This window comes from Garra rufa, chromosome 17 (genome assembly GCF_049309525.1).
Source record: "Garra rufa chromosome 17, GarRuf1.0, whole genome shotgun sequence".
Taxonomy (NCBI): domain Eukaryota; kingdom Metazoa; phylum Chordata; class Actinopteri; order Cypriniformes; family Cyprinidae; genus Garra; species Garra rufa.
In genome coordinates, this window is record NC_133377.1 from 29,694,159 (window position 1) to 29,709,308 (window position 15,150).

General features: G+C 32.4%; 1 protein-coding gene across 1 annotated transcript; it reads right to left on the bottom strand.

The window, feature by feature from the left end:
• Window positions 1-2,355: 2,355 nt before the first annotated feature.
• Window positions 2,356-13,820, bottom strand: satb1a (SATB homeobox 1a). The gene is made up of 11 exons (XM_073821991.1): window positions 13,569-13,820; window positions 13,091-13,290; window positions 12,825-13,001; window positions 10,682-10,808; window positions 10,230-10,353; window positions 9,661-9,772; window positions 7,406-7,788; window positions 7,120-7,314; window positions 6,803-6,958; window positions 4,438-4,635; window positions 2,356-4,043 (listed from the first exon to the last, which is right to left on the bottom strand). Exons 2-11 carry the CDS (start codon window positions 13,263-13,265, stop codon window positions 3,486-3,488), a joined length of 2,205 nt encoding a protein of 734 aa, XP_073678092.1. The 5' UTR covers window positions 13,266-13,290; window positions 13,569-13,820; the 3' UTR covers window positions 2,356-3,485.
• Window positions 13,821-15,150: the final 1,330 nt, after the last annotated feature.

Consider the following 15,150-nt stretch of genomic DNA (forward strand, 5'->3'; position numbering starts at 1 on the left):
TTGCGTGCGTTCAGATGAGTAGGAAAAGTGTTCTATCGTGAACAGTTATTCTCTAACATAGGTTATGCATCCAATTCAATGCACATTGTACTCCTGGCTTTTTGTTAAATAAACAAAATCACTGGTAAATAAAACACACCTTAGTATCGATATTTTCAATTTGAGTATCGATACTTTCGATACTCGCATCAGTATCGATATATCGATACTTTAGGATCGATATGCACATCCCTAATATATATGGCTCTGGTATTCATGATACGGCACTGCTATGACCGCTTCACTCAACGGTTTTGTGTATCATTGAACCCCCTTAGCAACCACCCTTAGCAACGTAAACACAGCTGCAGCAGTTAGGGACTACTTTTTACAGCGGAAGGCAGTTAATGACTTTACTTTATGAAAACGTACAACTTAATATATATAAATTAATATATATTTTTGATTTTAATGTTTTTATTGTGTGGTAACCGTTTTATAAAAGCAATAAGGTACTTGAGGCCGTGCTGTATCATGAATAAATCACGGCTGAAGGGGTTGCAGGCACTCGTGCCTAACAACGCCCTTCAGCCGTGATTTATTCATGATATGGCACGGCCTCTCGTACCTTATTGCTTAAATATAGATCAGTGGTTTGCACTGGAGTTACCTGGATGCGCGGCCATATTGACCATACTTGGATGTAAACAACAGCATTGATTGCACGGTTAATGTACTACTAAATGCGTTGTTCTGCTAATTTATGCTGTCTAAACCACAGAAAAAATGTGTGGAATCTGCTAAATCACATGGAAAAGGACTTAGTAAGCAGGAAAGGGTGCAATATTTTGACAAACTAAAGTTATTAGACGGTAAAGATTAATTAAGATATTAGCCTAAAAGTTCACCTACCTGACCAAAAATGACCAAACACAAATGTAGTCAAGATTCTTGCCCTGGAAATCCTGGTTTAGTTTGGCCAACCACAAATGCCTTGTTCCTCAGTTTTTTGCTCTCATCTAAATGATTTGTTTGGTTGATAACTTTTGGCAGTCTGTAGTACTCCAAAGTTTTTTTTCCAGTCCAACCGATTAGTACAGCCCAAAACATGACAATAATTGACCATTTTCAGCAGCAATAATAAGCAAAATTTGCCAGTTCCATTCGGTTCAGTGCTGCCAATATGGCAGACTGATGACGCGTTGTGAAAACACTATATAATAAGATGTATATTAACCCAAGAAAGCTACTCATATATGGCAGAAGAAAGTTTCTTTAAGATATTCGTCTAAATTTAAACATTATGGTTTCACTGTAATCTTTATCACCGTTATGATCCTGCAATTGGAATATCAATGTCAGTGGGATTTTTAGATATTTTCCCTCATTTTAAGTAAACTGTGTTAGTATCTAGTAAAACAAAGTGGCTCCTGCATTTAATACATGTGTGAAATGGAAAATATGGATATTTTGTCAGTACTGCAATATTTTCTGAATTACATAATGAGCTGAAATTCATTCTCGGCTAATGCTTGATTTGTCAATATCAATATTAAATATTTGACACATTTCTTTTGCATCTGACACTGTTGATATATAGTGATATACACTGCCATTCAAAACTTTTGACAGTAATATTATGAAATATTATTGCAATTTAAAATAACAGTTTTCTATTTTAATATACTTTAAAATATAATCTATTTCTGTGATGCAAAGCTTGGGTTTTATAATCTAGTACTCCAGTCTTCAGGGTCACACAATCCTTCAGAAATCATTCTAATATGCTAATTTGGATGATAATGTTGGAAACAGTTGTGCTCCTTAATATTTTTTGGAACCTGTGATACTTTTTTCAGGACTCTTTGATGAATAAAACGTTAGTTTTTTTCTTTTCTAACAATCTAAGACTTTACTATCACTTTTTTATCAATTTACTTCTTTTAAAGAAAAAAAGAAAAAGGATAATATATATATATATAAAGCAACACAACTGTTTCCAACATTGATAATAAATCAGCATATTAGAATGATTTCTAAAGGATCATGTGACACTGAAGTTTAATGATGAAGTTTAAGGAGTAATGATGCTGAAAATTGGGTTTGCATCACAGGTATAAATTCTATTTTGAAGTATATTAAAAACACAATATTCATTTTTTTCTGTATTTTTAATTAAATAGACACAGTCTTGATGAGCAGAAAAAACTTCTTTAAAAAGCATTAAAAATCTTACTGATCCCAAACTTTTGAACGACAGTGGGTGGTGAATGTGTCTGAATAATAATAAATAATAATAATAAAAAAACTCAAGATTCTGGAATGCCATCAGTTAACAAGTCCATCTTCTAGTTCTTGAATAAAATGGCTTAAATATACTGAACAATAACAAACAGTACAGATTTATTGTAATTCATTAGAGAGGGAGAGAGAGAGAACTATTCACTGTAATTCAAAGTGCTGTTTCTATTGTTTTGCTCTATTGACAATAATACAGTAATGTGCTGTTTGCTTCTAACATATAATACATCACGGTTTCAGGGTCTCTGGCAACAGTTCTTGTAAAAGACAACACTTTCTGGCTGAATATGCCACCATAACACTGACTGACGCTGCCTGCCATCTGCAGAGATTCAGTTGAGGATTTGCGCAGAAAACAAGAGACGAACAATAAATAATACTACTATAAAATTGCAAATCATATTAATTTAGAGGTGTAAATACTTGCTCCAATTTAAATTAGGGAATCTTCCTTCAATGATGACTTAATATGGTTTGAATATTATAATCACTCCATTTCGTTTTCATTGTCAGATATGAGCAGTTTTACAACCCAATATTAATAAAACATTGTTTTATAAATTAGAACATTGATGTTTGATGAATGCTTTCCGTGGCATTTTCATGTGTGAAATCTTCAAGTCCATCCAAAAAATGAGGTTTCTGTAAAACACCTTGTGCATGAAGGCACAACCGTAAATATGCTACATGAAACTGTCAAAGCAACCAGTATTCATTGCTGTCTGTTTGTTTAAATAGGATTTAATACACTACCGTTCAAAAGTTTGAGGTTGGTACATTTGTTTTAATGCCTTTGAAGTCTATGCTTACTCAGGCTGTTTTTATTTGATCAAAAATACAGTAAAAACAGTAATATTGTGAAACATATTACAATTTAAAATAACTATTCTATTACTCAAGTGTCACATGATCCTTCAGAAATCATTCTAATGTACTGATTTGCTTCTCAAAAAAAAAAAAAGTAAAATAAAAAAATAACAGTTGTGCTGCTTAATACTTTTGTGGAAACGGTGACACGTTATTTTTCAGTATACTAAAATGAATAGAAAGTTCAAAAGAACGGTGTTTATTTCAAACAGAGTTTTTTTGTAACATTATAAATCTTTACTGTCACTTTTGATCATTTTAATGCATCCTTGCTGATTAAATATTAATTTAATTCAAACAAAATGACCCCAAACTTTTGAACAGTAGTGTATGTATTTTTAGGAGTTTATGAATTGGCAGTAGGCGGGGCTATCACGCTCCTCCTTACATGGAAGCCCCTCCTCTTTTTTAATAGTAATGATAAAGCGAGTTTGTGTAGCTGCATTCTGCTCCACCAAACTATCTTGTTTCTCTGTTATCATGTTTGCATTTGTCTCCTCGTCGTTTTCCATTGTATCCCTGCATTCCTCCTCTGCCTCCATGTAATCGTCTTCCCCTTCCTCAATCTCTCTTTCTCCTCTGCTGTCCTGTTCCTCCTGTCTAAGCCAGTTGTGACCATTGAAAAAGCTGAGAACAGCTTCTTTGGCTACTCCCAGTTGAGCAGATAGTGTATGAATGGCCTCTTGATCTGGATGTAGTCCCACTTCCTGAATGAAACTCTGCAGGATTGCATGGGCTTCTGGTGGTAAAGACCTGCCTCCAATATTTGGGACCATGTGAGTGTCTTTGGGACATCCGGTGATGAGATGGTGTGGGAGGAAGGGTGGATGATGCTGAGGTGGAATTTTATGCAGTTGTTGGTGCTGCTTTAGAGGCAGAACATGCTGTGGCATCACCTTTAGAAAAATACACACATATGAGATAAATAAAATACATCAAAAACACATTTTATTGGTTAAATGTATATATGTGACCAAGGACCACAAAAGCAGTCATAAGGGTCAAATTTTCAAAATTGAGATTTATACATCACCTCAAAGCTGATGTATAAATAGGACAATATTTGGCCAAGATACAACTGTTTAAAAATCTGGAATCTTAGGGTCTAAATATCTAAATATTGAGAAAATCGCCAAATGAAGTTCTTAGCAAAGTATACTAATCAAATTTAAGTTTTAATATATTTACGGTAGGAAATTTACAAAATATCTTAATAGAACATGACCTTTATTTAATATCCTAATGATTTTTGGCAGTCTGGGTCACATATTAACGCCTGTATTATCTCACTTGTAGTTGTTCCGTCAGTGGTCTTGTGTGTTTTTCTGAGTAGAACGTCTGCCCAGTATTACTCTCTTGGTCATATATAACGTCTCGCTCTGATTGGCTGAGATTTAGGAACTGGCGAATCAGAGACAGATTTTCCCACAGTGTACGATTCTGAGGCGATGGCTCCTCCTTCCAGCGCAGGAGCTCACACAGCCAGCCCTAAAACACAGACACAAATACAGCAGGGTTCAAACATCTGAGACGATGTTTTGAAATTTGTTTCGAAATCTAATCTAAACTTAGACATTAATGTAATGTTTTAGTATTTTTGACCATTTGAAAATGTTAGGATGTAAAATGAATGAGATATTTAATTTATGCTTCCCATGACATAAATATTTAAATATATAATAAATATTTATATGCAGGAGATAAATATTTAATCTTCAAGAAATATTTAAGTACTAAGTATATTGCAGTATTTCTAGGTCACTAGACAAATAAGCAAATTTGTGACATTAACCATGTGATTTCCTTTGTTCAAAATGTAAGATTTTCAAATTGTTATGCTCATATAATTTGTAATGGAAACAATAGGTTTCTTTGAGAGCATTTCACAGATGGAAAACAGCTATTAAAATAGATATAGTTATTATTTAAATTGTAATAATATTTTACAAAACAATGCAAGAAAAAACTCAAATTGTTATGCTGATGATCTTAATTTTAATAGATTAAAAATAATAATAACTTACACAATAAATTCCACTAGTGTTTTAGATTTTTGGACCCTACTTATTGTTATAAAGCAGGGAGTGGATTAATATGAATCATTTTCATAATAACTATATTATATGCATTTAATGTATATACATTTCTATTAGTCATTGCATTCTCTGCATTTACACTACCAGTCAAAAGATCATGCCGTCCTACTTCAGTAATACGTTATAATGTTACATAGAAAACAATAATATTAGAGAATAAAAAATATTAGAGAAAGAGGAATCATGAAACATCAAATCCTCTATAGATTTTCAGAAAAGGTGTCACTACAATTCAAGCAGTCAGTTTGCCATTTTAGTTACTTGTTAAATAACATAACTTTTATTTCAATGTTATATTAAAAAAATATACACTACCAGTCAAAAGTTTTTGAACAGTAAGATTTTTAATGTTTTTTGAAGTCTCTTCTGCTCCTGCATCTGTTTGATCCAAAGTACAGCAAAAACAGTAAAAGTTTTCTATTTGAATATATTTTAAAATCTAATTTATTCCTGTGATTTCAAAGCTTAATTTTTAGCATCATTACTCCAGTCACATGATCCTTCAGAAATCATTGTAATATTCTGATTTGCTGTTAAAAAAAAACATTTATTATATTTTTTAATAGGATTTTTTTCAGATCTTTATTATCACTTTTGATCAATTTAAAGCATCCTTGCCAAATAAAAGTATTAATTTCTAGATTTTCTTTCCAAAAATAAAAATTATACTGACTTCAAGCTTTTGAATGGTATAGTATATAATGTTACAAAAGCTTTTTATTTCAGATAAATGCTGATCTTTGGATATTTCTATTCATCAAACAATCCTGAAAGAAATTTTTCTTAACTGTTTTAAATATTGATGATAATAATAATAATCATCATCATCAATGTTTCTTCAACAGCAAATCAGCACATTAGAATGATTTCTGAAGGATCATGTGACACTGAAGACTAGAGTAATGATGCTGAAAATTTTGCTTTAAAATCACAGGAATAAATTACATTTTAAAATATATTCAGATAGAAGTTATTTAAAATATTTTACAATATTACAGCTTTTGCTGTGTTATGGATCAAATAAATGCAGCCTTGGTAAGCAGAAGACAATTCTATAAAAACATTACAAATCTTACAGTTCAAAAATTTTTGACTGGTAGTGTGGATAAATATTGATTGCACTTAAATATACATCTTCAATGCAATGTAATTTTCATTGGACGAGTGTCCAACAAAATATATTAAAACAGAAAACAGTTATTTTAAAGTGTAATACTATTTAACAATATTACTTTTTTTTTTTTTTACTACAGCTTTGGTGCAGAATAAGAGACTTAAAAAAACCATTAGATTTCTATTAAAAAAAATTCAAACAGTTATGATGATAATCAATTTGTAATAGAAAAAATCCCTTTTTTTCATAATCACTATATGCATTGTAGGTACAGTATATACTGCAAATTTAGTCCTTGCAATCCTTGCATTCATATAAATATTTATTACATGTTTAATTATGTATGAAATGCATATACCTCAAATGCAATGAAAGTTGCTTTGGATAAAATGCATAAATGTGCTGTACCAATGTATTCGTTTAGTTCACATGCACATAGACGTACCTGACTCTTGGCTGCAGAGACTTTTGCAAACAAGGCCTGTGACACTTTTGCCCGTCTCATTTCCTGCTGTATTTCATCATAGATGCCGTAGTTTATTCCAGAATCCTCGCATTCCACTTTCACTACAATGTCCTTCGAAACGGGTGAAAGTTTTGCCTGTAGCGAGAGAGATTTTTTTCATGACACACTTTTGTAGACGTTAACAGATGACTACCTAATATGAGATTATTTGTCTAAAACAAGATGTACTGTCCATAGATTATAGTACAAGCTAATTTGCATCTCGGGTTCATAATTAAATTTGAGTGACAGTGAACCTGAATGGGCAGAGGTGAGCTTGTATTGGTGTTGTAGGTAGAGTTGAGGTTCCGCTCTCTTTCCTCCAGATAGATGGAGTCTCTCTGGCTCTGTGGCAGTTGCAGGAAGCTCTGCATGGCCCTAAGGTTAACTAAAAGAGACTGAGATGCACAGCGTGGGTCCTCTTCCTTGCGCAAGATCTCTGACAGTAGGCCCTGTTGCAAATAATATCACAGATACACACTTCAATTTGTGTACAGATACATACAAAAAAAAATTCTGTTGCATAAAATTCTATCATGTTACCTGAGTCCTGTTAATGGCCACTCGTGCAAACACCGCTTGTGAAACCCCTGCCCTCTTTAGTTCCTCACGCACCCAGTGGTAAATTTCAGGTGACACGTCGGTGACAGGTGAGGGACATTGAGCTACTGCGGGTGGGGACACATTGCATTTCGGAGGAGTCCTTAGTGGCGCAGGATGAGGGCCGAGTGGGTGTGTGTGAGCGTGTGTGAGAAGCTGAGACATGGCGTGCTGCTGTGAGAGGAGCTGAGCCATCACCAGACCAGGCATTCCAGCCTGCATTTGGACAATAGGACGTGACTCCGCCCCACTGCCTTCTATTGGTTGCTGGTACATGGTGGGCTGGCTGGAGGATGAGGGTTGGTTGCAGTGCCTATTCATGTCGCCTGAGGGGAAATAAAAAATCATTAGCAGCTTAATAATCATATTAAATCAAGTCCGTTTAACATTTGCAGCCAAAATCATCTTATTTTCAGTATATGCTGTTAGCTCTGCATATACAGTTATTTAACTTCTACATTTTTTAATCTAAAATATACAATTTTACATACACTACCATTCAAAGAGATTTTATTCAGCAAGGATGCAAATTGATCAGTTGATTCAAATTGGTCAAAAGTGACAGTAAAGTATGGAAGCCCGTAACACTTTTTTTCTCGCAATTGTGAGTTTATATCTTGCCATTTTGCCATTTTCTCAGTTTATATTGTAAATTATAAATTAGAGTCTTTATCTCACAATTCTGATTTAATAACTCGTAATTGCGCAATTCTGTGCAAAGAGTCAGAATTGTGCAATCATATCTTGCTATTCTGACTTTATAACTTGCAATTGCAAGTTTATATCACGCAATTTTAAGAAAAGAGTCAGAATTGTGCAATTCAGATTTTTTTCTCACAATTGTAAGCTTTTATTTTACAATGACTTTGTAATCCGCCATTACGAGTTTATAATGCAAAATTCTGACTTAACTCGCAAACGCACAATTCTGAGAACAGTCACAATTGTGCAATTTTGACTTTTTCTCACAATTCAGACTTATTTTTTGAGATACAAACTCGCAATTGCAGTTTTAAGTCCAGTTCTGAGGGGGAAAAAAATTATATTTTCTCAGAACTGCGAGTTTATATTACGCAGTTCTGACAAAAGAGTCGGAATTGCACAATAATTTCTCCTTACAATTGCGAGTTTATATCTTGCAAATCTGACTTTAATGCATTTTGACTTTTTCTCACAATTGCAAGTTTATATCTCACAATTCTGACTTTTTGTTCGCAATTCTAACTTTATAACTCACAATTGCAAGTTTATATCTAACAAATCTGACTTTTTCTCAAAATTAAAAGTTTATAACTTGCAATTGCAAGTTTATATCACACTATTCTGAGAAAAAAAGTCAGATTTGCAAGTTTGTATCTCACAATTCTGAGAAAAAAAGTCAGGATTGTGAGATAATTACTAGAATAATTACTCACAATTACTAGAAAAAGTCAGAATTGTGATATAAAAAGTGTCAGTTACCTTTTTATATTTTTTTATTCAAAAGTAAAAAACTTTTTATTCATCAAATAATCTTGAAAATTTTTTAGCAGTTTCCACAAAAATATTAAGTAGCACTACAGCTTCCAACTATCATAATAAGAAGAAATGTTTCTTGAACACCTAATCAACATATAATTTCTGATTTCTGAAGAATGATGAGAATGAATTGACGATTGGAGTAATAATAAGCTACACTTTTAAAAGTAGTAAAATAGAAAACGGTTATTTTAAATTGTAATTATTCCTGATTTTACAATAGTTTAGATCAAATAAATGCAGCCTTGGTGAGCATAAGAGACTTCTGTCAAAAAGACTGCAAACTTTTGAACAGTAGTAGTAGTGTAGTTTAATTTTGTATTAAGATTTTTTATTTAAAACATTACGTATCATGAACTAACAATGAACAACCATTTTTGTACAGCATGAATTATTCTAGGTTGCTTATTATTAATATGCTATTATATTGTTAATTCATGTTAGTTCAATGTTAATTAATAGAGCTTAAATGTATTAGTATATCTAAAAATTAACCTAAATTAATAAATGCTGTAAAAGACTGTTCTTTGTTTGTTCATGATGCCTACTATATTACCAAACATTAATGAATTTAATGTTAAGTGCTACCAAAATACAAAAACAGAATGACTACTTAAAGAAGACCATAAATGTGTGAATATATGAGCTATTCTTGGACGACATAGTAGGTTGCTACTCACCCATCATAGATTTTGCTCTTTTGTAGTGTTTGTACCACTGGCCGAACTCCTGACATCTCGCAGCAGAGATGCTGGCGTAATAAGTGCCGTTTACCACTGATGAAATCATGCTCTAAAAAACAAAAACAAAAAACAATACAGGTTACAGTGTGTTTCTGTGCAGGCAAAATGTGATTTTTGCCTCTTATTTTTTTCTGTGACTGTATCAGGAATTCAGTAATTAATAGACAGGGCATACTAAATTAAGTCTTGAGGTGTGCTTTGGAAAAGACTAAATGTCCAGAAAGGATGTGCTAAAGATTTTTGTCTCCTTGCTAAATAGATTTAATAGCTGGTTCTCAGAGGGATGGATCTTAATAGTAGGGTGTATTCTTCAGTGAAGAGCGCTTCTTCGATCAGAGTCCTGCTATGATCTGCTTTAACCATGAGATATGAGACAATTAGCCTTATTTCATTCTATAGCTACTTGCAATTAAGCTATGGTTAATAAAATTTATAAAAGGTTATATGGATGGTCCCTGGCAAAAATAGTGTATTTACACTTAAAGAGTTGTTTTGTGAGTGTGTACCTGAGATAATGGACACTCTTTAGCCAGTGTGCTCTGATTCATCTCTTTCAGCAGCTCCTTCAGGGCATTTCTGACGGTAGAATGAGTCCACTGCTCAGCAGGCAAGTCCTCTAATTTAGAAACACTAAGAGAGTGAGAAAACGCGTCTGAGTCAGTGAGAAAAACAGTGCACTGCAATAATTAATTACACTGTAGGACATTAATCACAAATAATTATTACTTCACAAATAGCTATATTATTAAGTGTTTATCCTCAAAACTTTAATAACTATAATAACTTTTAATAATTTTGAAATTAGTTTTAATACTAAATTACCTGAAAAATTATCTTTAATCATAAATCAGAACAGCTTTAATTCTCAGACTGCAGTTCATCATTCTGATAAAGCCTGTTTGCTAAAACCCAGAGACAGTCGTGATGTTCAAAGTACGTGTGTGTGTGTAGATTGTACCTGTGTAGCTTTATTCTTAAGGTAATGACATGGTAAAGATCTTGAAGCATGTCTCCTACTGTTGCGTCAGAGGTGTCTGTCACAGTGGACAGGGACACAGGGTTCCACTGGCCAACTTGAACCTGACCTAATGCAAAAATGAATGTTTATTACAATACTTTATTACTTTTTTGTTTTATTCTGACAACCTTATGAGCTTTCTGATCTTGACCAAAATTATACCTTCTGATCTTTAGCCTTGCACTTAATATGTGACCCTCGACCACAAAACCAGTCTTAAGTAGCATTGGTATATACGTAGCAAAAATAGATTTTTCTTTTATGCCAAAAATCATTAGGATATTAAGTAAAGATCATGTTCCATGAAGATATTTTGTACAATTTTAAAAGCGATTTTCTCAATATTCCAGATTTTCAAATAGTTGTATCTTGGCCAAATATTGTCCTATCCTAGCATCAATGGTAAGCTTATTTATTCAGCTTTTAGATGATGTATAAATCTAAATAAAAAAAATTGAACCTTTATGACTGGTTTTGTGGTCCAGGGTCACATATACTAAAAATTACTCTTTAGTACTTTTTAAGATAATCTTATAAACATCTAAGTGTACTCAAATGTGCTATTTTGGAACATAATTTTAACATACTATCTTTGTACTACAAGTGGTAACTAAATGCATTTTTTAATATAAGATGTATGTATAAAGGATATTTTAGTTCATATTCATGATGTCCCAAAATAGCACATTTGAGTACACTTAGATGTCCTTAAGATTTTATTAAGAAGTACTAAAGACTATTTTTTTTGTATATTAAGTACAAAAGTAGTGCGTAAAAAAAAGTAAATGTGCTTTTTTTTTTTCGCCTGGGATTAGCTTTCTGCACTTGATTTTCTAGTTTTCCTTAAGTGTCTTAAACCTTTGTCTTTTAATGTTTTTCATAAATAAATAGTTGTATCTAATTAACAAATAATGTGTCATATTTATAACATTAGTATTTAAAATTAACATTTTTAATATATGTTACCCTGGACCACAAAACCAATGACTTTTGGCATAAAAGAAAAATTGATAATTTTGACCCATACAATGTATTTTTGTCTATTGCTACAAATGTACTTGATATTTGTAGCAATAGCCAAAAATACATTGTATGGGTCAAAATTATAGATTTTTCTTTTATGCCAAAAATCATTAGGATATTAAATAAAGATTGTATCCCATGAAGATATTTTGTAAGTTTCCTACCGTAAATGTATTAAAATCTAATTTTTGATTAATAATGTGCATTGCTGAGAACTTCATTTGACCAACTTTAATGGCGATTTCTCGATATTTAGATTTTTTTGCACCCTCAGCTTCCAGATTTTCAAATAGTTGTATCTCAGCCAAATATTGTCTACTCCTAACAAACCTAAATAAATCAGTGGAAAGCTTATGTATAAATCTCAATTTTAAATAAACTGACCCTTATGACCGGTTTTATGGTCCAGGGTTACATATGCTGTGTTAAAGAAAACACATTAGCTACAGCTTAACAATGTAAGATTTGACCATCTAAACATTTTTGCAATGTGTTTTCATTTATTGTGTCATTTAATTGTACAGGCTTTTAAGTGTTTAAATAGCAATTTAAATAAATCAAAGTACAGTTAAAATTTATATTAATTAGATATAATTACTGGAAATAGTTTGTATTAAATGTACTCCACAGTTTAGAAGGGTTTTTTTTACTTTTATTCAGAAAATATGTGCCACACTGATTAAAAATGACATTTATAATGATTTTTTGTTTTGTTTATCACAGAATCCTGTACAAAATATTCACGGTTTTTACAAAAAATATTAAGCCGTTTTCTGGATAATAAAATGCAGCTTTGCCATCACAGGAGTAAATTACATTTTTAATCAGTTTTAATCAGTGCAGCCATGGTGAGCATGTTGGACTTTCAAAAACATTTTAAAAATCCTCATTTTTAAACGAGGTTTACAGTATGTGATGCATATACTGGAAAATATATTGCAGTTTGTGGTGATGTGAACTGAAAAAAAAAAAAAAAAAAATAACAGCCCCATCCCCATTTTTCAGGCTTACATATTCCATTTGAATTGCATGTGAATAATTCATTAGTGTGTGTGTGTACCTGTAGCCAGAGCTGCTGCTGTGTGTGTGTATCCCAGCTCTTGCAGTGCAGCCTCTGTAATCTGGCTGAACAGCAGGTCTTTCTTCAACAGCACAAATTCTGCATGCTCCGACCTCTTCCTCTCTGAGGGTGGGACGTCACTCTGCTCCACCATACAGAACACAGGAAGCAGACTGCCTGTATGGACCGAAAGGAGAATATGATCACTCATACATCTTATGAACAGACATGATCCAGTATCTGTGTTTATGCACATCATCCCATACCTTTTCTTCTATTAGTGTGTAATGATGTTTGTTTGGAGGTCAGGCTCACAGGAGTTGCTCCAGGTGCAGGTAGATCTCTTGAATTCTCCATACGGGCCATTTTACATGGAGGATAAGTGGGTTCACACATGGCGGGCCCCTGGGTGCCACTAGTAGTTGCCAAATGGTCCATCATTGCTTTTAATCTCAGCTCTCACAAACTACAGGAAATGAAATATAAATAGTACTGTTGTTCAGTTGTTTTATATATTTATTTTTTATGATGGTATTTTATTACTGGTTCTAGACTTTTTTAGCTGGTTAGACTAGGCTGGGAGACCATCTTTAACCACCTTCGACCAGCAAATTATTTTAGGCTGTCTTAAGATGTTTTTTGTTCAGCTGTGAAGCGCTGCTACAGGTGCTGCATATATGCTCTCAACCTATGACACATCATAATCTCGTCTTGTTTTTATGCCTTATTATTTCATTCACTTACTTTAGAGACGGCAGTGCTGTTTTCCGGTGGTTATAATCTTGCAGACGGGTATCCAAACATGCCGACAGATCGAGCGCGCGTCCCAGGATCGCTCACTAACAAAAACACTGGTTCCAGAATCAACGCGCGGGTCCGATGACAAGCGATTCGAGAGCGGCTTTTATTTCATAGAGAAAGGTCCTTATTTTTAGCAAACGGAAAAAAACAAACACATTTAAATCAATAAAATGAGGGTAACAGTGAGGAAAAACGGCTCGTATAATATAATGCGCGAACACAGATCCGTAATTAAATCTCTAGGCGGCCCCACAAAGCATCATCAACGTGATGTCACCGCGAGCGGACCAATCAGCTTCCAGCGGAAGTGGCTCCTGTCAGAATACATGACTGTTATAGTATGGCAAGCCATTTTTGCATTTAATAATTTATGTACAAAGCATTTTTGATATTTCAGTAGTATTTCAAATATGTGCAGCTTTCATTAGTCATACATGTTTTGATATAAGATTGACTTATGAACGCTGTGAAAAAGTAAGTACACACATTAAATCGTTTGTCCTTGGCCATACAGATGCTAAAAATGAATTTGGACAGTATTGATGGGTACAGGCAACATAATTTAACAAATAACAATGACCAGATCAGTTATAGCCTTTATAGGTGGGACCAAGCTTTTTAATGATGCTCTATTAATTTGCATTTGATTAAAATTTTTTGTCATTTTAGTTTTTTGGTGATGAATGTATGATGTGGATGTACTAACTTTCCCCTCACAGATTAAATTTAAATTATGTTTTAGCTTTAACGTTAATTTAGTCAAGTGTCATTTGTTAAATTATGTTGCCTTAAATTTTTAATTTTCAAAAAAAAATTTTAAAGTTTCAAAAGATTTACTATACAGTTTGAAAAACAAATACTACTTTTATACTACTTAGAGTTCATAAAATTGATCAAATTGTGACAGTAAAGACAAGTACAATTTTATGCTTTAAATTGTTCAAAAGATCTACACTACCAGTCAAAAGTTTTTGAACAGTAATATTTTTAATGGTTTTTTTAATTATCTTCTGCTCACCAAGCCTGCATTTATTTGATCCAAAATACAGCAAAAACAGTAATATTGTGAAATAATTTTACTATTTAAATAACTGCTTTCTATTTGAATATATTTTAAAAATTAATGATCCTTCAGATATCATTCTAATATGCTGATTTGCTGTTCAAGAAACATTTATTATTATTAATATTATTATTATTATTATTATTATTATCAATATTTAAAACCATTGAGTACATTTATTCAGGATTCTTTGATTCTTTGATGAATAGAAAGATCCAAAGATAAACATTTATCTGAGGAAAAAAGAAAACAAAAAAACTTTGTAACATTATACTATACCATTCAAAAGCTTGGTGTCAGTATATATATATATATATATATATATATATATATATATATATATATATATATATTTTTTTTTTTTATTATAGAAATTAATACTTTTATTTAGCAAGGATGCTTAAAATTGATCAAAAGTGATGATAAAAACAATTAAAATTTTACAAAATATTTCTGTTTCAG

Excerpts from the sequence above, each read along its gene's own strand:
- satb1a (XM_073821991.1), bottom strand. The coding sequence starts at position 13,265 with ATGATGGACCATTTGGCAACTACTAGTGGCACCCAGGGGCCCGCCATG. Across the intron at positions 6,959-7,119 it reads GCTCACCTCTGCCCATTCAG|GCAAAACTTTCACCCGTTTC; the intron begins GTTCACTGTCAC and ends CTCTCGCTACAG. Across the intron at positions 4,044-4,437 it reads CACTGACGGAACAACTACAA|GTGATGCCACAGCATGTTCT; the intron begins GTGAGATAATAC and ends ATTTTTCTAAAG.